The following is a 25,440-nucleotide window of genomic DNA, read 5'->3' on the forward strand; positions in this document are numbered from 1 at the left end:
CCTTTGAGCAGGTGTGACACCTGGTTGATGTTTACCGGTAAACAGATGCTACGCTAAAGAATGTACATGCTAAAAACAGCTTGTCCACCATTACCATGAAGACCTTGTAAGGAAGAGTTGAGGGGTTGCCATGGCAGTACCTGAATTGCAGTTTTCCATATGACAAGCCTGTGTTGCCTCACTAATGTTTTCAAGGTAATATAACAGCCTCGGTGTTATCAGGGAAGCGCTTATTTTGCTGACTTGACATTTGTTTACATGAGATGCTAGGCTAATGAATGTACATGCTAAAAACATGCAGAATTGTGTCACTTGAATTTAGTGTTGTGGAAGCACACAAAACTAGTGGAAGGAGTCCTGGATGAAACGCCACATTAGACACTAAAGCAGGCGTTGCCATGGCAACAACCGACAACCCCCCCCCTTCGCTCTATGACAAGCCAACACAACGTTTAGCATTGGTATGGTATTTGGAGCTATTGTTTTAAAGCGAATTTACATATCAGCTTTGATTATGGGGGAGAAAAAAATATTGTATTCAGCAATGGATATTATGAAAGCATTTAGAAGAAACAACTACCGTGTTGCTCTCAAGAGAAGTGTACAAATGTCACAAAAGTCTAAAAAAAACACTCGGAAAATGTTGAAGGCCACAATGGGGCGTCACTCGCTTCCCGACATGAAGGTTAAGCTGCCGCTAATGTTGAACAAAAGTCTTTGAGGTCCTATTATGCGTGTCGCTGCTGGGTAGAAACAGCCAGTTGACGGAATGTTCTGAAATCTTGTGCTTTAGATGCAGTATAAAACTAATACAGTGTATTTGTCATATTTGAAGGAAATTATTTAATTTATGGAACTCATTTTTTCATGTTGTAGTCTTATGAGATAAGCAGTTTTAGTTTCAAGCCCCCAAATGTCATTCAAATGTATAAAGCAACCATCAGAGTGCCTTTAATATTATTATCATTGTCATCATTGTTCCCATTGTTGCTTGTTTGTATGTAAATATGCGCGGCATGAAGTGTCATCAACCAGCAGCCCAGTCAGCACATTCATAACCTCCCAAGAGAGAAAAAAGAAAACACTTGAAAAAAGGTACCTGGACAATAAAAACATGCAATAAACCAACACTGGACTACGTGGTGTAATTATTTCAAAGTATTAGCTAGCTAGCATTAGTGTGTTTTGCTTTTTCGTGACGCCGCTACTCAAGGGTGGAGCTCATAAATAGCAAGAAATCGGCAAGTAAATGAAACAGGACAATAGATGCCACAAGATGGTGACAAAGTACTACTTTTTTGACAAAATATAGCTAAACCTCTACAGAAATTCTGTGAGATAAGCACTAAATTAGTAAATAACTTGCTAGCACATCCACGCGTTACAGAAGCGCAACTCACAAACGCACCCGCCCACATAATAGCACGGACATAACATTGCTATTAAGCAATCACTTTTAATGGACTGCCTGGTCGCGGTGGCAAATAACAGCCGCAAATGACACATTTAGCCACCCTTAAAAAACGTCCAAAGGAAAATGGCCGTGCGGTTGCCAGTAGCAACGGCGCCGCGCACTCCAACTTGTCAGAGTTGTCAGCTAGATTTTTTTCATAGATTCTAAGTTTCCATTTGGCATCTTTTCACTTTGGAAATTCAGCAGAAACTCTGATTCAATTTGTCTTTTTACGTCATCTTATAAGTACATATAAACACGCTCCGCAAACATTCGTCCTTTGAGAGGAAAATTGGTTGCAAATACACAAACAAAATCACATTGTTGAGGTAGGCCAAAGAACACATAATCACACTGACATGTCGACTGTATCATAACGAGAGAGAGTGGCAAAGAGATGTTTTCCGCAGAAAAAGATGCAAAATATACACAATGTGAACAAGAGAAACACACCCAGTTAAATATATCAAATAACACCAAAGAGAAACATGCTCATTAAGGGAAGCAATAGTGAGCAGAACTTTTTGGGATAATAATACTGCTATCACCTGATTCTTCAAATTCGTACATCAAATTTATGTTACATCATGATAATTAGATCAATATTTTAACGTGCATGCGGAACACAAAGCACACAGTTCAACAATGACGCAAAACGTACCACACGAAATGTTGACAAAAATGAAGTGCTGTCTCATATTTTGTTCAAAATATAAAAATAAACACCTGCGCATTTTTCAACAAAGCTAAACAAGTCAGTTTGCAACTCATATTTTTTGCCAACAAAATCCTGCTAATTGTCGGTGGTATAAAGTGCGGAGGATGGTTAAGGCAAAAAAGGTGAAAGCACTTTTGAGTCGAACGTTCACGACGTCATTTCAAGCCAGTTTTACTCCTGGTATTTTACATTCACAGATATTTTGAAAGACCTAGACGGACTTTTTAACAGGTATCTGAGCTGAATTGTTAGCAGTTTTCGCTACATTTAGAAGGAGAGGACCAGATACTTTGAAATGCGGCTAACACGGGCCTGACTCGTATCAGTACTTGCCAGTCTCTACTTTTGGGAGAGGTTCCAAATAGGAGATGGATGGGAAGCTGTGAGTTGTTCTTTGCGCATGTGTCCTGCAATCTGCTGGTCCAGCTCTCTTGCCAAAAGTCAGCTCCAGCTCAGCTAACGAGGACGAGAGCACTACAAAACAGACACATGAGTGCACCATCCGGACCGCACGGCTCCAAATGGATGCAAAGGTTGCGGTTCTCACCAGTATTTTCAGGTAGGGTGCTGAAAGGGCAGGTTGAGCGTGACCGTAGGCTCCCGGGGTTCGACCGGGCGCCTGTTGGTCATCTCGCACTCGTTCTGCCTGGCGTTCTCCTCGTTCATCTGCGACACCTCGGTGGAGGCCGCCTCGAAACCCGGCACGGTGTTGGCCACGTGCACCACGTGGACCTTGTTGCGTCTGTTGTTGCTAAGCAGGCAGCTAAAGACCTTCTTGAATCCCTTGCGGAAATGCTTGGAGACCAGCGCGTAGACGATGGGGTTGACGCAGGAGTTGGCGTAGGCCATGCAGTGCGACAGCAGGCGGAAAGCGTAGGTGACCCGGTTAAAGGGGAAGTCGCCGTACAAGTAGCACAAGATAACCACGTGATAGGGCAGCCAGCAGATGCAGAAGAGCACCGTCACGATGATAATCATCTTGGTCACCTTGCGCTTGGCCCGCTTGGACTCCGACATGCCGTCCAAGGGGTCCACGGCGGTCCACAGGTACTTGATGGTGCGCGTGTACGACAGGCTGACGATCAGCACGGGGATGACGTAACCGAACAGGAAGGTGCACGTGTCCAGGAGCTTGCGGTCGCGCTCCTCCCAGCCGGGGATGCACACGGTGCTGTTGGCGAAATCGATCAGGTGGTAGTAGCTGAGGTAGGGCCCGGCGAACACCAAGGAGAGGCCCCAAATGATCACCATGGCGACGACTGCGTTGCACGGTGTCCTCAGCTCTCGGGAGCGCAGCGGGTAGCGGATGGCCAAGTACCTGTTGACGCACTTTCAATATTAACTCAAGGAAATTAAACTCAATCCTTGTACCGTGTGTGCGTGCACGTGTGCGTGCGCGCATGCGTATGTACACACACACACACACACACACACACACACACACACACACACACACACACACACACACACACACACACACACACACACACACACACACACACACACACACACACACACACACACACACACACACACACACACACACACACACACACACACACACACACACACACACACACACACACACACACACACACACACACACACACACACACACACACACACACACACACACACACACACACACACACACACACACACACATACATATACACATATATATACGTATATATATTGATATCTAATTTATATATCGTTATATGGGCCTGTGGAATATTTTGAAGTGCAAGCGCCGTCAGCGGCGAGCACCCATTGTTGACAAAGGACGATCGATGGATTTAATGAATTGGAGTGACACAGATGGTTTCATAAACGTGTTATTTATGTAATAGTTTTTTTTTTAATAACTCAGAATGTTACGTCAGGCCCGTTCTCAGCTCTTCGTTTGCGTTTATATCACTTTAGCATACCTATCGTTTAGCCTGTTGTTGCTCGTTCATGTCTGTTCCTGGTGTTGGATTTTGTCGAATAAATTTCCCCCCAAAATGCGACTTATGCTCCGGAGCGACTTATATATGTTTTTTTTCACGTTATTGTGCATTTTATGGCTAATGCGACCTATATTCTGGAGCGACTTTTAGTCCGAAAATTACGGTATATACGCACGCACACACACGCACGCACGCACACACACACACATAGCCTAATGGCCATGTCCAATTTGCGACACTCATTAGGGCTGAGCACGTACTCCAAATTGAACCGACCCGTATTGACTGGCCCTACACTAGGGGCGGCTTTCCAATGCCCCGGGATGATATTCAATTACGCATCGAGTGTCTCGATGGGCTCGGCCTAATCATTGTCTGTCAACAAAACACCCCGCTTCCTCCTTCCAATGATAGTGACAGCTGCTCGCTTAATTTCCGCCACTCCCGATCCATGAATCATCTTCCGCCGATCAATGACCGATCCGCCCCCTTTACCTGTCGACGGAGACGGCGGCCAGTGTGAAGCTGCTGGCATACATGGTGAGGTTGATGAAGAAGTGCACGGCCTTGCACATGAAAGAGCCGAAGACCCAGCCGTCCAGGGAGTAGATGGTGGCTTGGAAGGGCACGCAGAAAATGATGAAGAAGAAGTCGGCCATGCTCAGGTTGAGGATGAACAGGTTGGTGGTGTTGTAGCCCACCTGGCCGCTGCGCAGCAGCACGGCCAGCACCAGGCTGTTGCCCACCGTGCCCAGCAAGAAGATGAGCGAGAAGACCACTGATACGATCACGCTGGCCGGGTTCGGCGTGTAGCTCCCCGACGCGTTGAGCTGCACGCCCGGTCCGGCCAAATCCTCCACGTCGGACATTTTGGGAGTCTATGGCGTAAAATCGGAAATGGGGCTTCAGATGATACAGAAGACGATTAAATGTTAAGAGGCGCAACCGCCACAAAAAAACAACGCCAAGGTCTTCCTCACAAATTCCTAATTTCTTTTCGCGCCACTCGAACAGTAGCCCTGGATCTGTCAAGGGCTCTTAAACAGCCGCTTCGAGTATCTGAGCTTTGCGCCAGGAGGTTCCCACGGGGCGGTACTGCGGCTGCACGAGTTGGCCCGCTTGCGAGCGTTCAATTATGTTTAATAACAGACTGTATTCCACCGGCAATTGTGCTCGTGACGACAGTTTCAGGAAGCGGGAGCCATAAGACGTTTCTACCTGTTAGCAATTCCTAGAATCAATGAAAATTCAGTAAGCTCCCTTCCATTGTGGATTCCAGCTTGGAGTACTCACGATTTTTTTCTTTTTTGGTACGGATTGTAACTACATTTATTTTGCCGGTAATTCCACTGTTGGCCACTAGATGGGGGCACACTATTTTGTTCGACATTGTAAATTTGAAAGATTAAAAACAAAACTCACTTCACCTCAGTTTAGTTATTGCTGAAGATTACAGAATTAGCAAATTTCTTCAATCCTGCTTTTTAAACCAACAAACGTGACAGCTGTAGATTTTTTGATTTATTTTTTCCATGCATGATTATTGATGAGATGAGATCTCACATTTCATCTTATCACCGTCTCATTTTGATACCGAGGGAAAATAATAACAGGAGCACCGAGTCCATCTGGCGAGCGAGTAAAGTGAATTCACATTCCAGTCCTGCTTTGATTAAACCGCACGCACGTGCGGCTTTCAGATGGAAATCGTTCACACAGCAGCATTAAACTTTCATTTAGCTCTGCGGCACTGCGGGGAATAAAATGAAGACAACAAACAACGCACAAAAGAAATGGAAAGCACTTGATATCGTGAGTCTGGTCTATTTTTTGGATACGGTAACACTTTAGCCATGCAGAGTAGATTGAGAAAAAAAAACACTGTGCATTTATATTTCAATTTCCTGCACATGCACAGGTAGGGGGTGGGTTCAAATGGAAATGGTCTGAATTGACATTCATCGGTATTAATGACACCTACTGGACTTACTTTGAAGAGGGAATGCTCGGGGAGGGAAAAAGCAAAGGCATGCAGGGAGGAAGGGATGGGGAATAAAGATGCAGATATGTGACAGCATCTCATTTGAAGGAAAGAACAAAGGATGCAAAAGCATCCGCAGGACAAAACTTTACACTTCTGGCCAAAATGCAACATCGCTGTCCGCATGCAACCTACCTGGATGATGAAGACGCTGCAGTCCCGAATCCCTCCGCTGCCTCTCGCTATCTGATTCTTGTTGCTATCCGCTACCCCACCTCACACCCACTCACTCACTCACTTCACAACCCACCCCCACCCATATCGGCAAGGCTCCACTCACGCTTCCCTGCAGGAAGACGAGGGGATGAGGGATGCTGCGGTGGCACATCTTCCCGGGTCTCGGAAAAATGATGATGATGATGTTTGAAGTGTTGCAGCGCACCTTGCTTGAGGCGCTCACTGTCTGAGATGACAGCGCGCGGTCCGGTTCAGTCGGGGTGGGGTGGGGGGAGAAATCTGTAACACAGGAAACAAACAGTGTTGTGAATTTAATTACAGCAGTAGTGACGGATCTGCCTTTAGGTTAGTCATTGAAACAGCGACACTGCGGAAACAATAAACGGGAGCCTTGAATAAACAAAAGACGAGGGGGATGCAGATTATGTTACTCCATTGGAATGTATGAATGTGAAAATAATTTCGAGTTAACTCTTTTGTTATTCAATATTGCCCAACAAAATGAAAGGAAATGCAATCTGTTACCTCACCAAAAAAAAACACTAAAATCATGTAAATGAAGCCAGTCAAATCGGGCTCGTGACAGTAATATTGCGCACTTTTTGCTGAGGATAAAGAATATATGCCTGAGTATTGTTTAATCATCTCTCTACATCTCCGTCATTTGTGTTCAAATATTTGTCGCTTGGTTTTAACATTGCTTCTCAACAGTACATGCTAAACCTTATTTATTATATTATTTGTTTATTTATTATTTATTCATCACTCTTATTTATTCATTGTTTGTGCCTTCTTGTTTTTACTTTTTGTGTTGTTTACTTGTACGTATATTGTGTGCTATGTCTTGTCACCGTGGGATAGTGGGAACGTAATTTCGATCTCTTTGTGAAGAAATTGACAATAAAGCAGACTTTGACAATTATGGTGTTTCCCATTCTGTGTTAGCATTAAGCTAGTAGACTTTAAAAGTACATCCAAATGAGAGTACTTGGATATCTGGCTACTCTGCTCAGGGGTCTCAACCTCATTTTCACCTCGCTATTGACTTTGCAAGTGAGTCATCTGAGCTCCCGGGCAGTCGACGTGCACTCTCCAGTGAGCTCCAGTATGAGCATAAAGACTTATGGCCGCAGTCCATGGCAACCAACCTGATTGCGACCCTCTAATTGGTGCTGGAGCAGATTTTTATCACCGTGTCAACGCGCGTAGTAAATGAGCGGCTGAGTGGACTCGCAGAGGTTGATGCTGTTAACTTGTGACCTGTCAAGAGGCGCAACATTCACGACTTGTCAGACGTCATCCATCAGCAGCCGGGCGGGCCTTTGGCTGAGGATGAATGACGGGTGTGTCTTGGGGACGATTAAAGGGCATTTGCATTTTTCAATGGAAACCAGAAGGTAACCCAAATTCAAATTGCACACAAAGCGTTTGTCCGCCAGGCGTGCCATTGTGTAAGATGGAATGGTGAGGGGGGGGGGAGCAAGCCATATTAGATTCAGGAATACCTCCCGGAGTTGTTTTTATGAGGGTCTCCATGGTAACCGGCCATGGATTGCTAGGAAAAAGGAAACACTAAAACAAAAATGGATTGATTGCCGACGATGGCCTGATGCTGTTCAAGACATTCAGGAGCCAAGCAAAAAGAGGGAAAAAATAATAACGCTCTTACCTGCGGCCTCAGTGGAAGTTGTGCTAGCGCGGCGAGTTCCGCTCCCCTCGGAGCTAAAAGTCAAACACTAAGGAAATCAATTTGGATTCATGAAGAGGGGGGGGGGGCTCACAATGAGATTTGTGCTTCCAATTCCAGTTTGGCTGTGTGAAGTGTCGCTCGCGTGCAAGCAGTCCAATAGCCGGCGTGACCAAACAAGGCACAGCATCGTTAGCCTGAAGGCTCACCTAATCATTTCCAGTCAATTTATTGGCCAAAAGCAGTTTTCCCCATTAGTCCAAGAACACGCTTCATATTGACTCATTTGCTGTACTGTACAAATCAATTGCACATTCATGCGCCGGGTTTATGTTCCGCCTAAGAATATCTCCCAACGGACGCCACCACCGCGTATTAATCAGCGCCTCGGAGGAAATTAGGGAAGCATTTCAGGTAAAAGCTGAAAAGCGACATTAGCTGGACTAGCTGGGCCATTAGTTTCACAACCTGAATTGAGCCATTTATTTATTTAATTTATTTGGAAAATAAATCTCACATCCACCCCCCGCCCCCCCATTCAATAACTTGAAAAGGCAAGAATGAACCTTTTGCAAAGGACATGATTTACTTCTGACGCACTAGTGAGACATTTCGGGCCACTGACTAGAGAAAAGAATTCCGCAGTGACGATACTAAAATTTGCAATATGTCTGATTTGATTCCATTGTTAATGCGGTTTTCACAAGGAGATTACTTTTTTTTTTTTCATCTCATACAGAGTAAGGCTGACCACAGCAAAGTCCAATGCCAGAATTTCACAGTGCAATCCAGATTTTAGAGTATCATTACCACAATGATGGCTGTGAGTCATCCATGCATTTCTGAAGAGTTCAGTCGGATCATACATCCCTGGACAATGGAACGTGACTGTAGGCAGGTGCAGTTTTAGCTTCAAGTGTGCATTCAAAATGCATCACATGGAACGTGACAAGAGTCCACCAAGTGGTCAGGAATTTTGCACACAAAAGAAATTCACACAAAAATTAACGTTATAATTGACTCATTTAGGTTCCACACGATTCTAAATTGAGTTGAGCTTACTACTTTTTTGTGTTCAACCAAATACAGTCGTGTAGACGTGTATCTGAAGGTCGGCTTTACTAAATGAATCTATACTGCCATCTGCTGTACATGCGTGGGATAGCCACTACACTGAGCAGGGGGGAAAACCAGAATGGATAAGTGTTTGAAATAATTTAATAATTCTTCATAGACTGCAAAATAGCAGTTTGATGATCAGCATATGTATAAAATATGTACAGAGCAACTCATTGGCAAAAATGACAGAACCTGCTGGATGTGTGTGCTTCGTTTTTCAGTGTAGAAGGCGGCAAGCGAGTAACAGTTGATCATTTTGTTGAAAAATAAAAACAATCATTCATGCTGGATATTAAGGATCCAGTCTGTGAGGTTGCTGGTGGAACATTACCACAGTTTGGGAAGGGGGAAAAAAATTGGAAAGCAGCAATCTGAGCTTAAGAAAGGCTGCAGTTAGACTGTTTGGACTCTCGGCCCTGAAAGAAAAAAAAACAGATTCTTAGAATCAATTTCTTATGTCACACGTTTCCCAAACGATTGCAAATTGTCATTCCACCCCGTGGAAAGAAGATAAGCTGCCATGTCGGCCGCATACCTATATGCTAGAACGTTAGTGCTGGCTAACTGTTCCGACCGGTACCTGTTGTCTCTGCTGCTGGCGCCTGTACTCTTCCTCGCTGGCGGCCAGTGCCTGAGCTAGCGCCAGATCCTCCTGCTCCTGCGGACTGAGGCACAAACACACTGAACATGTGCCCATTTGGATTCGCTAACAAAATCCAAAACAGAAAACAAACTATCCTATAATGGAGTAACGTGCTCACCTGAGGGTAGCCTGTGTGGGAGGTCTGGACTCGGCCAATGACATCTCTAGAGCTCTTTGTAAGGCCTGCTCCTCAGTCTGAAAGCAGGAAAGAATAAAATTGTCACACCGCTCATAGAACGAAGGCCTTACAAAATTCCTTTGCGTACCATGCCCGCCTGAAAGGACGCCGACGGCTGCACCACATTGTGTGCCGATACAGAGGTCGGCATCGGTCTGCTTGTGCTGGAGGACAAAGAGAAGGAACAGCGTAATCAAATAAATCAAAGAGAGTGGCTCCCTCTACTGGCGAAATAATTAAATGCAGAATGTAAACAATGGGAAAGCATCCATGCAATTGTATGGGTTTTTTTCCTTACTTGCTACTGTGCCCTCTGCTGGCTGCACTGCCACCATTAGAAACTGATCTGGAGTGTCCTGGTGAGGATGAGGCAGAGGAGGAACTCTGAGCTCTCATGAAAGCGGCATGTCTACAACAAAATAGATGACGTGAAATTAGACGAGCAGTGTTCGAAGCGCAACAAGGCATATTATGGCACAAGTACCAACCCGGCCTGGGACAGAGGTTTGCCGTCGCTCTTACAATCATGGTCGAGCGGGTGCCGGTGTTTAAGACAGTAATTTAGATGACACTGGTCACATGTCACGCGCATCATTTCCTTCTGCTTGCAGCCGCCTTTGGAGCACTTGTTGGTAAATATCTGCAAAGAGCAAGTTGAACAAGAACGTCACAGATTGGTTACAGTGAAGCGCATTTTAGTTTGAAGCTACATGGTGTCATGTGCTAACCTTTCTTTTCCGTTGCGCAGGGTCCGATTTACAATCCCGATCGATGTGCTCCCCAACTTTAATATCAGGCATCTCTCCTCTCTTGATGGGAATGGGGATGTTGCACAGTGGGCACACTGGGACCTGGATATCCTGTTTTTGAAGCAGACATCTTGACAAATGTGGACCAATCAATGTAGCACAAGTAAATTGCACGACATGAAATGTATATGCAGAAATAGATTTCAAATCAGAATTGGGTGCAGTGAAAATCCAACTACACAACTCCGGCTTACCTTTTTGTAAGACGAAGTGCATTTGTGGTGTGCATAAGTGACGTGGTCCTTGCAGAAGATCTCTTGACAGGCATCGCATTTCATGGGAAGGAAGTCTAGCATGACAAAGTATCCTTTTCATTTTCATGCTCATTTATGAGACATCTACAACTGGGCTGTGCTCACCTACCTAAACGCTTGCAGGTCTTCTCTGAACATTGCTCGCCCAAATCTGGAAACTCCATAGCTTTCAAAGAAGTCTCTGCTAAAGAAAAAAACCCAACTGTGATGATGCAAACACAGCAGCCCACCGGATGCTAGCTAGCTAGTAGCATTAGCCTCCGTTATGTCAAGTCATCGTTACTTTGCAAACATACAACAAACCTTTGCGTTCGCGATCACATTAAGACGCAAAGCCTGCGAGTTGTACACTACCTCCGATATAACACACATTGGAATTTCCGTCATGAAACAAGAGCAAACTAATTAAAGAAATCACATCGATTTAGACAGATACAACTCGCTAGCTGGCCCATGCTCACGCAAAAGATTAGCAACTAATTGGGTGAAGAAGTTACATAACCAATATCGACTTAAGTCTTTATGCAATAACTTATACTACTAATAAGTTACGGGGTTACTAATACGGGGTAATACAATGGATGCCGTTAAATCGCCCACCTAGCATTTCTATTTCACTAACACTTATGCCCTCGCAGCTAGCAAGTGGCTAACAGCAATATTTACAATAGTAGAAGTGATGTTTTTACTCACCAGGTTGAACGTTGTCGTAGTCTTACAAACGTAGAATTACGGAGAAATCGTAAAATAACTCGTGTCACGTTCAAGGAGCTCCAGACGGCCAACTAACTCCTCTTGGGCCGCTCAACCGTGGATATTTGAGGTGACTGTCAAAACAAGCCCCGCCTACTAAGCCTCGTCACGGTGACTTGGTGTACACGTCATCCGCACTGACGTCATACTTAATGGCCCAAAACGGCCTGGAAAGTTCGAGGAAATACTGGAGTTTTGTTTAGCGTCTAAAAAAAAGGTTATTTTGTGGACATACAGGAAACAAGATTTTACTGTTCACAATTCCCTCATATTTGATACACTGTGTGTGATGTTATTATGTAGAATCAATATTATGCATATATTATTGACCTACGTCATTTACACTGTTTGAAGTGTACCTAATTAAGTATCCGTACAATTACAACGGCTCTCGGGTTGCATGTTTTGGACACTTTTTCAAGCGTCACCTGATGCATTTTGCAGTACTACCAGTCTAACACGGTCACTAAATAGCCGCTAGAGGGCGCAACAGCTCCACACCGAAAAGCTCCCTTGAGTAATGGATGCGTTTGTGGCAGGTGATGGGGTCAAGGAGGCTTAACAGTCTGCTCGAAGATCAGTTTAAGAGCAGTCAGATGACATTTCGAAATGCAATGCTTGCTTGGATAGTCAATAAAAATGTGTGTAGTAGCTTTAGATTACGTACAAAAAACAAATGGGGGGGGGGGGGTAGTCTGAGCTCTTCTGTGTTATTTGGTGCAGATTTTCACAAGTCATTATTCTCTTGGGTTTAGGATATTTTGGTGCAGCGGCAGATGGCTGAGCGACCCAACACAATGGGCAACTTTCTTTCCAGTAACGTGAGATGCAACCTGGGACGGATGGCCAAGCCAACTTTCCGCTGTGTAAACTACATCTTTCATACTCGCGTGTGTGCTTATGCTTACCTTTTTGCCAATTCTTCCAAGACGTCGTGGGTTCAGGGGGACTTGATGCGGGAATACTAAAGGAGGAAAGAAGCAAACAAGAGTTTAGATCACTTTTTAAATCACTTCAATAAAGTCTATTTCAGTGTCAAAGTTGGCCTCGTCCTCAACCAAATCACAAGATCATAATGAAAAGGTGGCTCCAAATTTACCTCCATTTTATTTTTGAAATCTTTCAGCAGAATGCTTCTAAAGTTAAATCATAATAAAAAATAATTATTATAAACAGAGTGCACCCTTCATCCAGTGCTGTAATTAACAAAATAGGCGAAGGAAGCAGGAGGAAGAAGAGAACAAGTAGGTGGGGGGGCACGAATGCAAATTATTCCGCACAAAGGCTCCTCGCAAATTGGCGTCACCATTTCTCAAATTATATCATTACTATATTTTGAAAATGTTAATCTGTTGAGCGGATTTCCCGGGGGAGTTGAGTAAATTAGTTCTATTTCCGAGGCTGCCCGCCTCTCCGCAGGAAAAGCAGAAGAAAAAAAAAGAGGAGGGGGGAAGAGGCACGTCGGCGACAAGCACCTCTGATTTGCTGATTACAATTAGACTCCCCACTTTGGGCTCCTTCAAGCATTCATAATTTTCGGCATATTAAGCACGTTTTAGCAAAAGGTGATAAGTCACTTTTAATTGAAATGAAATGATTATTCTAATGGAAGTTTGGTTATTCTTATTATTATTATGAGGAGGAGGCACTAGTCAGGGCAGGCTTCATTTTTTAACATGAAGCGAAAAGAGAGAGAGAGAGAGGAAGATGAGTGCATGGAGGGGTGTGGGGGGGATTTTGAAGGGCATTAGGGTGTCAGGATTGAATGAGGTAATTTGAAGGGAATTACTTTCTCTTCTATCAGAAATGAACTGAATTAAAAAGTCCAAATCAATCGCTTTCACTTCTCCATTCTACTTTGACAGCGGCACAATTACAGATAATTAGATGGGAGGAAACTTTTAATTGTGGGATTAGAGGCAGAGCGTTTGCAAGGATCAGAGAGAGAGAGAGAGAGAGAGACAGGGATGGGGAACATTTCCAAGCACTTCTTTTATTTTTTTATTTTCTTGGGGGGGTTGTTGTCGCTTTGCTTCGAAATCGAATCAAAGGATTTGGGAGCTTAAAATGGCAACCAGCCTCTCTCTCCTGTTCTCGGTCTGGCTATTTTCTTGTACTGTTTAATTGCAACTGCATCTAGTTCATCCAAATCATCCCGCCAAAAAAAAAAAAAATTAATTTAGATTTAATTCTATAATTATCACCAAATCAAATAATGTGCAACCTAATTTAGATGGTTAAAAATTAACGTGCGTGAAGTTAATTGAGTAATTAAACCCCCTAAACTGCTGCCTATTAATTTGCCCGCCTAATTAAAAATGAATTTGATGCCGTGCATCTTTGTTGGCAGTGGATGGGCATCCCGATAAGGCCTCAACTTGACTTTTTGAGTCCAGGTTGAACAGGTTAACTCCATTTACTGTTAAGCAGGCTTCATTGCAGCTCCAGATGTAATCGCATGGATCAAATTTCAACAACAAGCTGCTGGAAGAGCTTATAAGAGCAACAGAAAGTCGCTCGTATGGACGCAATATGCAGGAAAATTCACGTCGGCCAAGTCGGGGTTAATAAATGCTGCTAACTTTTAAGCAGAAATTACAAACTGCACCAAATTGAACTCCGAGCGGCCATTTATTCAAATTAACCTTTGATCTTTCAAACAGCCATCGTGGAAAAAGCCCTAAATGGCGTCTAACATTTTGAGGACTTTTCTCATCAGCACCCATGAACTCATATTTATTTGGATCTACGTATATTTAAATAACAATAAATGCAATAAGAGTATAAACCACCATGCAACCCCTAACATTTTTTTTGCATGTCTATCTGCCAAAGAAAAGGCATTTGCTACAATGGGAGGAAAAAAAAAAGGCAACAAGACAGGGAGGGCAGTGGCTCGCCTCAATGGGGCCCATGTTTGTCTTATCGAGTTAATTAAAGCAAAGAATCTGACAATGTCACCCGTGCACACGTAGAAAAGAAAAAGAACCAATGTCTCTGGGGACTGTCAAAAGATTCTTTTACCCCCCCCGCCCTCATAAAAATATAGAGATGGACCACAAGCAATTAATATTATTATTTTGGGGCTTATATTACGAGATAATTCCTAAGGTCTTATACTGGTACTTAAAAAAAGACTTCAAAAAAAGGAGCTCATTTTCTAGGAGGTAATTCAAATGCATGTGGAGGCTTGTTTTTATGTGCAGGAAAGGGTCAAGTGCAGGAGCGGATTATTTCCTTCCCTCATAATAATATTAATTAAACAATTTGCATGCTAATAAGCTAACAATTATCGCGGCTTCTGTTGAGAGATTCGGGTTATTACAACATGCCAATCCCAGCGTCAAGGGTCACCGAGGAAGAGGAGTGGGTGGGTCTGTGGGGGGTCTCGGGGAGAGGGGGGTGCAAAATTTCAATTCTGATTAAACACCTTGTGACACGTCCACACTTGGCAAGCTGAATGCATCACTTGAGGGAATAATGATGTCATTTAGATTGGGCAGCAAGAAGTCGTTTTTTTTAATTGATATGGAAATATTAAATATGGAGAAATAAATCAATAAACGATATAACGATAGCGGATTTGTATGTGCTCTGCATATAAAAAAATATGTCAAACAAAGTAAAGGTGTCTGGTGGTGGTGATGGGAAGGGGGGGGGGGGGGCGCCTCGTTGCGCTAAGCTACCCGCTTGCCTGCTCCCTTCTCCGGGATGCAAGCAGCCCTTCCTCCCGGTGGGTCCCCGGTGTAAGCTGCAATGTAGTTCTTATCAAAGCCCTCTTGTCTTGTTGTGACAGCTCTGATATTGTTTATTGAGGTGGATGTCAGCCTTAATTAGCAATCGATACGGGAGGGGGTGAGAACGGTGTGGGGGGATGCGCTTGTGACGTCACCGGCCATTACCGCCTCTCATTGGGTCTCGGATTCCCTACAAACCAGGGCTAATTATCGGGGAGGTTTCATGTGGATAAAGTGGAGCTCATCTCCGCCTTGCACACATCATGCCCCCGCCTCGTCCGCCACATTTGCTTTTGCGTGCTTTTTAAACTTTAGAAAAAAAAGCATAACAATCCCACCCCTATATATCACCGGCCCCCAGCAGACGCCCGCGGGATGATGGACAGCCGAATATTGGAGCCGCCTCACGCCCAGTTCGGAGGCTCCCTCGGCGGCGGCGGAGGCATGGTGGGCTTCCCGTACCACCTGAGCCACCACCACGTCTACGAGCTGGCCGCTGGCCACCAAATCCAGTCAGCCGCTGCCGCCGTCCCTTTTTCCATAGACGGATTACTCAATGGGTCGTGCGCGGCGTCCGTGGGCGGCTCCGGCGGGCTCTTGGCGTCTGGTTGCGGGATGAACGGAGACAATCAACCGTACAAACTAACAGGTAGGAGCGCCTCCGTGCTTGCGCGCTTGTTGGGAAATGAGCAATTATCACGCATGACGAGCACAACGAGAATGATTTGCCTTCTATGCATGCCTTTGGCGTAAAAACATGACGCAAAAAATGACAATCTAAATGCAAAAAAAAATTCTGTAAACAAGGAGGCAGACATGTGGCCGCATCCAAGCAGATGTTTTGCAAAATTCACGCGGAAAAAAAAATCCTACTGCATGTTTGTGTGCTTGTGCTGGCAGACTCGGGAGACCTGGACAAGGAGAGCCCAGGCTGCAAGAGACGAAGAACGCGCACAAATTTCACCGGCTGGCAGCTGGAAGAGCTGGAGAAGGCGTTTAACGAGAGCCATTATCCAGACGTGTTCATGAGGGAGGCTCTGGCCCTCAGACTGGACCTCATTGAGTCCAGGGTGCAGGTAGAGTATTTTAGAAACCGGTTTTCTGGGCTGCAGATTACGATGCAAGTTTGTAGTCATGTTAAAAAAGGATCAAAGTGTCTAGTGCTACAGTTCAGCATTTTATATACATTTTTAAAAATAATGTGCATTTTTCTGCATCATCGGGCCACCTAAAAAGTGTTATTAATAGTTAATAGTAGTTTAAAATTGTGCTTACAGGCCCCTTTTGGTTTTTAAAAACCTGTGTTATTAAAGAAAAACTCTAAATTTAAATTTGCTATTGCTGAAGTGCAACTATTTTTGTATTTTATATAAATATATATATATATATAACAAAAAATATATGTATATATGTTGCAATAATTAATAGTTACTAATAATTTAAATAATGTGTTATGGCCTTTTACACACATGACTTGGAAAGGGCAGTTTGTTGTCTTGATATTTATTTGGAAAAAATAATTTATACCTGACATTATATCAGCTCCTCTGTTATTGTCGTGTGTGCACAGATTGGCCAATTAAAAGTCCAATTAAGGACCCGAGCATGTGACAGCAAGAGCAGATAGTTAATTAAAACATTGTCGAGTTTAATTGATTTGTTTTTGGGGGAAATGAATTTAAAAAAAAAAAAAAACGCTTTGTCTCGCTTTACATGCATGCAGGTGTGGTTCCAGAACCGCCGAGCAAAGTGGAGGAAGAAAGAGAACACCAAGAAGGGTCCGGGCCGACCCGCGCACAACGCACACCCGACAACCTGCAGCGGCGAGCCCATGGACCCGGAAGAGATCGCTCGGCGAGAACTGGATCGCCTGGAAAAGAAGAAACGGAAGCAGGAGCGCCGCCTGCTCAAGGCCCAGAACAAGCATTTGCACGGGGATCTATTTCACACGCCGGGATCGGACAGTGATAGCGGCTTGTCTCACGTAACTGACAGCGACCACGGAAGCGGTCAGCGCTTGGACCTCACCAAACCTCTGTGCGACCAGCCGCCTCACTCGCTGCACACGCCGAGCCAAAACCAAAGACACATGGACCAGGACGCTGGCGGCTCCGAGCTCGATTCGAGCGACAGCAGCCACCGATCGAGCCTGTGCTGCGGGACCAACCGAAACTCCGGCTTGCAGAAACTCAACCCGTTCAGCGTGGAAAGCCTCCTATCGGACTCCAGACCCAGGCGCCACTCCGCGCCCTTGCCCGCCTCTCGCCCCCTCATTGGCAAAGGACACTTTCTGCTCTACCCCATCACGCAGCCCCTCGGATTCATCGTCCCCCAGACGGCCTTAAAAAACCCTTCGAACCCCGACAGCGGTTCCGAAGAACATCAGGCGGCCGGCATCCACGAGCGCGCAGCCTCTTCCGGGTGCAGGAGCGTCTCCCCGGGCGCCGCGGAAAGAGACCGGGCGGGGTCGGGGTCCAGCAGCCCTGGGACTTTGGGCCATGAACACGGCGCACAATGCGGGAAGGATCATTTAGAGGAAAGTCAAGTAGAATCTCCACCGAACTGTCACGAAAAAACGGAATAAACTCAAGAGGGTAACGAACACCTTAAGATTTAAGGCCAAAGCTCTTACTGTGCCACGTTAGGTTCTCCTCTCCCTTTGAGTGTGAGTGTCTAGATATCATTTTAAACGTGTCAGAAAAAGCAACAAGAAAACCCTCAAGAGCTGTTAAAAAAAAAAAAAAGAAACGACTATACTATTTATTTACATATGTGAGGCTTTTTTCTTAAATAAATCTATTGTATACAATCACTCCGAAAGCGTGTACGACCTTAAATAGCGGTAACAAGACTTCCGGGTAGGGGGCAGCCAATCACATGAGAGCGTTTTTCTTTGAGGAAATTTTCACAGGTTTGAAGTTTCTTCGAGACTTCACACTTATTATTATTTTTTATTTTTTTAAAAGAGAGAGAGCTAATACATAGCACTGTGTGTAAAAAACAAACAAACAAAAAAAAAAACGTATTTTGCGTTGGGGTTGTAATGGACTTTGGATGGTTGTTTTTAAATGAAGACAATACTTTCAGGTAGAGTTAGCCAATCATGTGTGAGCGGGGGGGGGGATGCACAGTATATATATTTCTAATATTAAATAGCTACAAGGAGACTTCTATAAGAAAAGCAAATCACATGAGTGCTTTTTCCTTTCTGGGGGAGGATAACCTCGTGTTGTGGGCCTATTTGGAATTGTTTCTAAATGGCAAGAAAATGACTCCTGGGTAGGGTCAGCTAATCACGTGACAGCTTTTTTGGGTGTTTTTATTTTGTTGGGGGGGGGTCTCGTGTTATATTTCTGTATATTAAAGGTAACAACAAGACTTCTTAGTAGGGCCAGTCAATAATGTGCGATTTTCTTCTTCTGGGGAGAAACGCAAGTTGTATTTTATATATTGCCTTAACAAATATATTCATCTTTAACACACACACACACACAGGCACACATATATCCACACATGCACACACTCCAAAAGATGAAATGAGGTTAGGAGCCTGAGGCAAAAGGGAGCCGCTGCACTCCTGCAGAGTTTTGATATGAAAGTAATTATTTTCCCGGTGGCTACTTTGCGGGGGGAATACGGTTTATTTTAGCTCAAAAAAAAGAGAAGGGGGGATGGTGGTGCGGAGGTGAGGGTGGAGGGGTAGGCTAATACATTACCGATTTGTGGCGATATGAAATCACATAAACTTCCAGGAATAATAGAATTAGCATGAAAAGGCCCGGGTGTCAAATTGAAATAGGAAAATAATAGCCTCGGCAGCTGCGTGCATGTGTGCATTATTGGATCGTGGGGAGGCATTTTCATGAGCTCTCATGCTCACTCCGTGTGTGTGCGTGTGTGTGTGTGCCAGGAGGGGGGCCCTTGTGGACAAAAAGGGGGGGGGGTGCACATGAAGATAGATGTTCGATGATATCCGCTCATTGTTGTGTCGCCTTCACGTCCATGTCGGGCTCTTATCAGCCTATTGATCACAGCCGGGCTGTAATGTGCCGGCCCGGGCCGAACGTGCCTATTTACAATAGCACAACACATTTGTTCTAATGGGCAAGGCGCTCCCCGGGGATGCCAAGCGGGATCTGGGACATCTGCTACATGCCCCCCCCACGCTCCAAGGCCGCCCCCTGCTCGCTTCCTTTGCCAATATTGCACAATATCATGTCCAAGACATGTGGAAGCCATGTTTTTATTTTTAATAATAATCCAGCACAAAATAGCCAAGTCGGCTTTATGTACATGGACCTTTTGCTGCTTTATTTGCAAATAGGAGAAATAATGAAAGTGCTGAGGCTTTAAGTCATGGCAGGCATATAAAAACATATTTACATAAATTGACACCCTTGCAGCTGTTTGCGCAAGGACTTATTAGGGAGAACATGTGGGGGATTATATGCAGCTTGCTTGCTGCTTATTATGATTTTATTAGCATCATTGGCAATTTATAATGTAATGTCTGAATATGAAGGTGATTATTTTAGGTGCGATTAAAAATGATCAGTTTTGATTGACACGCTCAGTAAAATAAAAATAGTCATTATTGTTTGTTTGCAGGTGTTAACAGCTAAAATACGGAAGCAAATTATTTTGATTATCGTAAATGGGCACGTTTATTCTCCTTGGCAAGATAGAACATTGTAAAATTCATACCTGTGTCAATCAAACGTTTGAAGGCTATTTTATTTTAAATTTATGTTGAGCAGGTGTCTTATGAAAATCACAAAGACGAGAGGAAAAAAGTGCATTTTTCTTTCTATATTTTTCCTCGCGGCTCCAATTTGCACTCGAATTGAATGTGTATCTGTATTTTATTTATTTTTCCATGCACGCTGCCCTCCGAGGCTATGTGGGACGTGTGCCCAGTTCATCTATAATTCATTAGCAGGCTGAATAGGAGTATCGCTGGCTGCACATTGGTGGCCTTAAGGTGAAATTAGCGATTTGCTTAAGTAGTTAAGCTTTTTCTCGCCCGAGAGCGGCACGCCTGCAATGCTTCAAGAGAACCATCAATCGATGGGGTTGTGCAAAAGAAAAGGGAAAAAAAAAAAGGAGCGGTGTGTCGCCCATGAATCACACTTTATGAATTCAATTTGGGCCCCCGTATAGCCGCAGAAATTTTCAATTTGAACGCCGGGATCATTATGGGGGGAAGAGTGTAAATTGTTTTTGCTCTATTATGCATCGCCGACGCCGTCGTTTTTCTCTCTAATTACGTGGAGGTGTCAGGTCGACCTGTCACGCGGGCGCTGATTTTCAATTTAACTGATCATCGTGCATCCAGACGCACTTGATAAATATGCCATGTCTACCGGCAAGCCTGGAATGCCAAGAGGGCAGGTGTGAGGAGAGGAGGAAGGGGGGGGGGGGCGAGGGAGGGGGGGCAGATCGGCAAAGTAATATTGGGCGGGATGTATGCAGCAATAAGTGCAGATCAGGCAGCTAATTTAGCACCTCCTGCTTTTTTTTGGTGCCATTTCCATTTCTCATTTCGAACTCTCAGAGGAGCAGGAGAGGTAGGTGCCCAGAGGCGGGAAGTAAGCTGCATGGCCGTGCACTATCATGTAGGGAGGGGGAGGGGTCCAAGAGAGAGGAGGGGGGGGTTACACGAACGCAGCAAAACCCCCCGGCCCCTCACATTTGCCGGCATATAGGATATCGGGATTAATTAAAGCTAATGGACTTTGTGTTAGTTTTATTTAATGGGGACAAATTAATTAAGGCCGTTTGGATGTGTCGTTTGGCACGCCTGCCAAATAGTAAAAAAATGACAACATTTGCCATAATCAATATCATAAGATCATACACACATGAAAGCTCGCTTGCCTCCCCAAAAAAATCAAATGCTACTTGACATTTGGCTTCCACTGCTGCAACTTCAGTCACAACCTTCCTCCCCCTCCCTTCTTTTTCCCCCCTCTTTCTTTTTAGGATTATTTCACAGTCCTCCTTCTCATTAATGCGCCGGTGGATTTAATCATGCTTATCTTTCAGGCGCATACCTAGGATAAGCCTCAAATTAACCATCTGCACTGATGATTTTTTTGCAGAAAACCATGGAAAAAGACAAAATGGATGTGTGGCATTTGCAAATACAACCTCAATGAAGATAAATTAAAGACAGCCTATTCAGATTTTTTATTTTTGTTCCCCCAAATTAAAAAATTCTCAAATTTCACTTAACATGAATGTCAAGATTTACTGAAAAATGGTAAGACATCCACTATTTTAAGAAATCATCTTGACGGCAAAAGTGAGCCGCAGTGTAATAATATAAATTTCACATTTGACGACCATTTGCCATGAATAACATCTGGCGACCACACACGAAGCAAATAATACTCTCATCTAAATGATCCATACCAATTGAAAATAAATATTGTGGTTTTACACATAAATAGCATTTTTTGGGGGGGGGGGGGTTGAACATGCTGTGGCTGATGGGGTGAGGGTTGGGCGGGCGACTTTCAAATAAACATTAAGCTTTCGGAAGTAATTTGAAATTTTTGAAATAAAGCAAACATCAAGAGGACGGAATTCTTGAATAAATTTAAATTGAGGAGTCCATGTATGTGGGGAAAATGGCCATATTTGAATGGATGACAACTGAAAAGCGTGTGTGGAGAAAAAAGGGGAGGGGGGGGTCAGGGAGGGAGGGGGCGGGCTTTAAGAGTTGACAGTTTTGCACGGCGAACGAACGGCGAGTTACACTCCTGTTGTGATTGCTCTGCGTGTTCTCCCCTCGCTCGTCTTCCAGCTGGCGGCCTGACAGAGCTCGAGAGGCGACGAGACACAAACACAAACAAAAGTAGCGGGCGTACATACACGTCAAAACATAAAACACTCAAATCATTCTGCATACATAAAACTGGATTTTTTTTTTTTTTTTTTTAAGAAAAACTGCAACATTGCTAAATAAAATAAAAAAAGCTACAATACCCACAATGCAGTTTAATTGGGAACATTTTCGGAGGCCTTAATGGAGCTAAAAAAAATATAATACAAACGCAATAACAATGTCGCTGTTAACTGACCAGCTCGTTATTATCTTTGCATTGACTCACATGAGCCTGTGTATAGAATCCTACATATATAGATCAAGCGCATATCTGCAGCAATTAGCACCTTTTCTCGTGTTTGCCATTAGAAAATCTGTGCTTTGTAATTGACTTCACTTTGGTTAAGTACCAGTTTATTTATCGGCTCGGACCTTCACCGTAAATGGAGTCAATTAAAAGCCACTCTTTTTTCTGATAGAAATCAAAGCGTCAAAGCCTGTTATGAAAAGACGATTAGTCTAAACAGAGACATCTCCTGCTACAGCGGCCCTTTAGTGGCCGATAAAATGATCAGGAGAACCTTCTGCCCCAAAATGGAGTTTTTTAAAAACTCTGCTTTACAGCATGGAGGAAGTAGAGAAACGACAACTACTATGTCTCACTTCCATTTACTCTAAAAGGAGGACAAATTAGCACAAGCGACCTCCAAGTCCCAGTTTGGGATGTAAGCTATTTGTTTCTTTTTTTTCATCCGATCAATGCGAATCACCAAGTTTGCCGGAGTCGCACGCAACGAACCCCGGAGAACATCCTGAGGTGCAGCCTTGAAAGCTTTGTGAGAATCAAACTGTCGTTTGGTCAATAGCGAAAAGGAATAGGGGGAGCATCAAGCGATGTGTCTGATCCGAGCGACGATGGCGTCCATGTGGGCCCCGGGCAGTCGGCGGGTTGTCTCGAATATCGATAAGCGTGTACAGCGCCATCACAGTGGGGTTAAATCAGTGGGACAAATGTGGAAGTTTGACTTCACCCCTGGATGCAAACCAAATCCAGCAAGCTTTACTCTCTATCAACTTTCGGTAAATATGTGAAATGGTGATTTTCATAAAAGGTAACACCCAACCAATTAGTTGACTAGTCAATGACATACAGAGGATTTTTGTCTGGCAAACATTGTGACAGTTTTTATAAGTCTGTGCAGGCCCAAAAATATTCGTTTAATAATTTACTTGAGGATTATTATTGAAATACAGACATAACATAAGACACATAAATACCCCCCACCAAAAAAATATGTAACAAAAAGAAATTTGCCGATTTTTGCCGATTTTTCTCCCTGTCAAAGTGAAATAATATAGGACAAAGTATCGTTAAAGTAATTTCTGGCTGCAAATTTTATCTTTATTTATTATATGCATTTAAGGACCAAAAAAATCTGACAGTTATTTTTTAAAGGAATCGGCCCATTAATCATTTATTGCAATCTTATTCAGTCAAATATCGCAAATGGCGTTAGCCTCAAAACACCCATATCAGTCACCCGAGTTAAGATTGAAAGTCTTCCTTGGAAGTGTCTGTGCAGACGGCATCCGTGATTGAGTGGGAGCATATAAGCCATTTAGCGAAACACACCCGCACGCTCGATCCTGGCGCCGTGTAAATGTTGTCATCGGCGGCTTAGCGCTCGCTGGTGATTTGTATGAAAGAGACGAGTCTTTTCCTTTTGCCGACTTCCCGGGGAATCTTTGCCCCGGAGGTTAATAAAGCGTGAAGTGTGAAAAACTTGCCGAGATGGGATGAGTTAAACACCAGCTTCAAACCTTCGTGCGCTACTGTCTACATTTATTTGTGTGCGTTTTGCTCTTTTAGAAGAAGACTTAAATCCGTCGGACATCTGCTGCCACCGGCGGCGGCGACCACGTGAATGCAGAGTGTGACGAGAGTCGAGTCGAGCAACACTTCCCATTTGTTTTACTATTTTACAGTAAAAAAATATGACTGTGAAATTACAGCTAGTTTCGTAAGTCGCTGCCACCACAGCAAACACGTAAAAAAAAAAATTGCTGTTATAGTTCCTTCAATGGAGAATTTTATCTGGCCCCCTCCTTTTAAATAAAAAAAGTTTTCCAAGTTTTTTTTTTTTTTTTTAATTCTGATACAAAAACTTTGATTGACAGAAGCTTTGCAGTGAGTCAGTGCAGTTCACACTTTGACCTCCATCATGGATACAGCGCACACCTAAAGGAGAAACTTGACTTACAGACATTTTTGGCCGCAATTAAAAACGCCCTGACAAGAGCGGCAAGGCGAGAGGGAGTCCGAGACGTTCACAATTAAAGCGCTACTGCAAACCTTCGGAACACCGTGGAGGCCGAGACCTCACATCGCGCTATTACATGCACATTATTTAATCCCCCAGCTCTGCCTGCTAACTACTGACATGTACACGCTCTGTCATGAAGCTCAGGGACAGGAGCAGATATTCCACTCCGGGCGCACTTTTTCCTTTAATGGCCTTTCGGGGGCAGGGTGTTTAACTGGGCCTGAAAATATAAATAAATAAGTCGTTGAAAATGTTTAATGACTTAGGAATTTGACAGTGGCCCAACAGAGTGGCCCACGCCGCCCCCTGCCCGCCTTTTATGTTCAACCCTGTGACGCAAGTTGGGGGGGAAAACAAACAAACAACACAAACCCTGCCTCGGTCTCGAGCCTATTCTGCCGAGGCAGCAAGCAAATGAAAGGTGATAACGGGACACAATCGATGGCGCTTACCTCTCGGAGGTGTGAGCACATCCATCAGCTGCGGCGAGGACGACCCGGGAGCCCAAAGCTTTATTGACGGCGTGAGGGGGAACCTGCGGAGAGAACATTTTAACACATGCAAGGCTAATTTAGCTGCTATTGACCAGGCATTGGAACTTTCCAAGTAAAGAATTACTTGGATGTAAACATTAGCTTAAACAAAAAAAAAAAAAGCTACTTTGGAGAAATCCATACATCCACTTTGCCTGTCTTCCTCAAGCATAATGTTGATATACTAAAAGAATAACTTGGACGTGAAACATTTGATTAAACAAACAAAAAAG

The 25,440-nt window shown here is 44.1% G+C and overlaps 3 protein-coding genes across 11 annotated transcripts; 1 reads left to right on the top strand and 2 right to left on the bottom strand.

Moving 5' to 3' along the window:
• Nucleotides 1–870: 870 nt before the first annotated feature.
• galr2b (galanin receptor 2b) lies at nt 871–25,206 on the bottom strand. 6 transcript variants are annotated; one of them, XM_037257601.1, is made up of 7 exons: nt 8,839–9,096; nt 7,847–7,896; nt 6,547–6,620; nt 6,300–6,450; nt 4,619–5,001; nt 2,719–3,489; nt 879–2,645 (listed from the first exon to the last, which is right to left on the bottom strand). In XM_037257601.1, the coding sequence occupies exons 5-6, from the start codon at nt 4,990–4,992 to the stop codon at nt 2,727–2,729; spliced, it is 1,137 nt and encodes a 378-aa protein (XP_037113496.1). In that variant the 5' UTR covers nt 4,993–5,001; nt 6,300–6,450; nt 6,547–6,620; nt 7,847–7,896; nt 8,839–9,096; the 3' UTR covers nt 879–2,645; nt 2,719–2,726. The 6 variants fall into 6 exon arrangements, with proteins under 6 accessions (XP_037113500.1, XP_037113496.1, XP_037113499.1 ...); XM_037257605.1 differs by lacking the exons at nt 7,847–7,896; nt 8,839–9,096 and adding exons at nt 12,693–12,748; nt 25,127–25,206 and having other exon boundaries at nt 871–2,645; nt 6,445–6,620; XM_037257604.1 differs by lacking the exons at nt 7,847–7,896; nt 8,839–9,096 and adding exons at nt 12,693–12,748; nt 17,235–17,318 and having other exon boundaries at nt 6,445–6,620.
• zfand2a (zinc finger, AN1-type domain 2A) lies at nt 9,229–11,876 on the bottom strand. 4 transcript variants are annotated; one of them, XM_037257637.1, is made up of 10 exons: nt 11,725–11,876; nt 11,141–11,215; nt 10,972–11,066; nt 10,697–10,828; nt 10,457–10,608; nt 10,267–10,377; nt 10,057–10,132; nt 9,909–9,985; nt 9,728–9,812; nt 9,229–9,563 (listed from the first exon to the last, which is right to left on the bottom strand). In XM_037257637.1, exons 2-10 carry the CDS (start codon nt 11,193–11,195, stop codon nt 9,525–9,527), a joined length of 822 nt encoding a protein of 273 aa, XP_037113532.1. In that variant the 5' UTR covers nt 11,196–11,215; nt 11,725–11,876; the 3' UTR covers nt 9,229–9,524. The 4 variants fall into 4 exon arrangements, with proteins under 4 accessions (XP_037113532.1, XP_037113533.1, XP_037113535.1 ...); XM_037257638.1 differs by having other exon boundaries at nt 11,141–11,212; nt 11,725–11,858; XM_037257640.1 differs by having other exon boundaries at nt 9,683–9,812; nt 11,725–11,858.
• Nucleotides 15,678–20,611, top strand: uncx (UNC homeobox). The gene is made up of 3 exons (XM_037257614.1): nt 15,678–16,170; nt 16,422–16,597; nt 17,245–20,611. Exons 1-3 carry the CDS (start codon nt 15,897–15,899, stop codon nt 18,103–18,105), a joined length of 1,311 nt encoding a protein of 436 aa, XP_037113509.1. The 5' UTR covers nt 15,678–15,896; the 3' UTR covers nt 18,106–20,611.
• Nucleotides 25,207–25,440: the final 234 nt, after the last annotated feature.

Source organism: Syngnathus acus, chromosome 8 (genome assembly GCF_901709675.1).
Source record: "Syngnathus acus chromosome 8, fSynAcu1.2, whole genome shotgun sequence".
In the NCBI taxonomy this organism is placed as follows: domain Eukaryota; kingdom Metazoa; phylum Chordata; class Actinopteri; order Syngnathiformes; family Syngnathidae; genus Syngnathus; species Syngnathus acus.

Coding starts and splice junctions, on each gene's coding strand:
- uncx (XM_037257614.1), top strand. CDS start 15,897: ATGATGGACAGCCGAATATTGGAGCCGCCTCACGCCCAGTTCGGAGGC. Junction 16,171..16,421: donor TCAACCGTACAAACTAACAG/GTAGGAGCGCCT, acceptor TTGTGCTGGCAG/ACTCGGGAGACCTGGACAAG. Junction 16,598..17,244: donor TCATTGAGTCCAGGGTGCAG/GTAGAGTATTTT, acceptor ACATGCATGCAG/GTGTGGTTCCAGAACCGCCG.
- galr2b (XM_037257599.1), bottom strand. CDS start 8,864: ATGGATGACTCACAGCCATCATTGTG. Junction 6,621..7,846: donor CATAAAAACAACTCCGGGAG/GTATTCCTGAAT, acceptor CCTGTGTTACAG/ATTTCTCCCCCCACCCCACC. Junction 5,002..6,444: donor TCGTCTTCCTGCAGGGAAGC/GTGAGTGGAGCC, acceptor TTTACGCCATAG/ACTCCCAAAATGTCCGACGT.
- zfand2a (XM_037257637.1), bottom strand. CDS start 11,195: ATGGAGTTTCCAGATTTGGGCGAGCAATGTTCAGAGAAGACCTGCAAG. Junction 10,829..10,971: donor GCACTTCGTCTTACAAAAAG/GTAAGCCGGAGT, acceptor CTTCAAAAACAG/GATATCCAGGTCCCAGTGTG. Junction 10,133..10,266: donor AGCAGAGGGCACAGTAGCAA/GTAAGGAAAAAA, acceptor TTTGTCCTCCAG/CACAAGCAGACCGATGCCGA.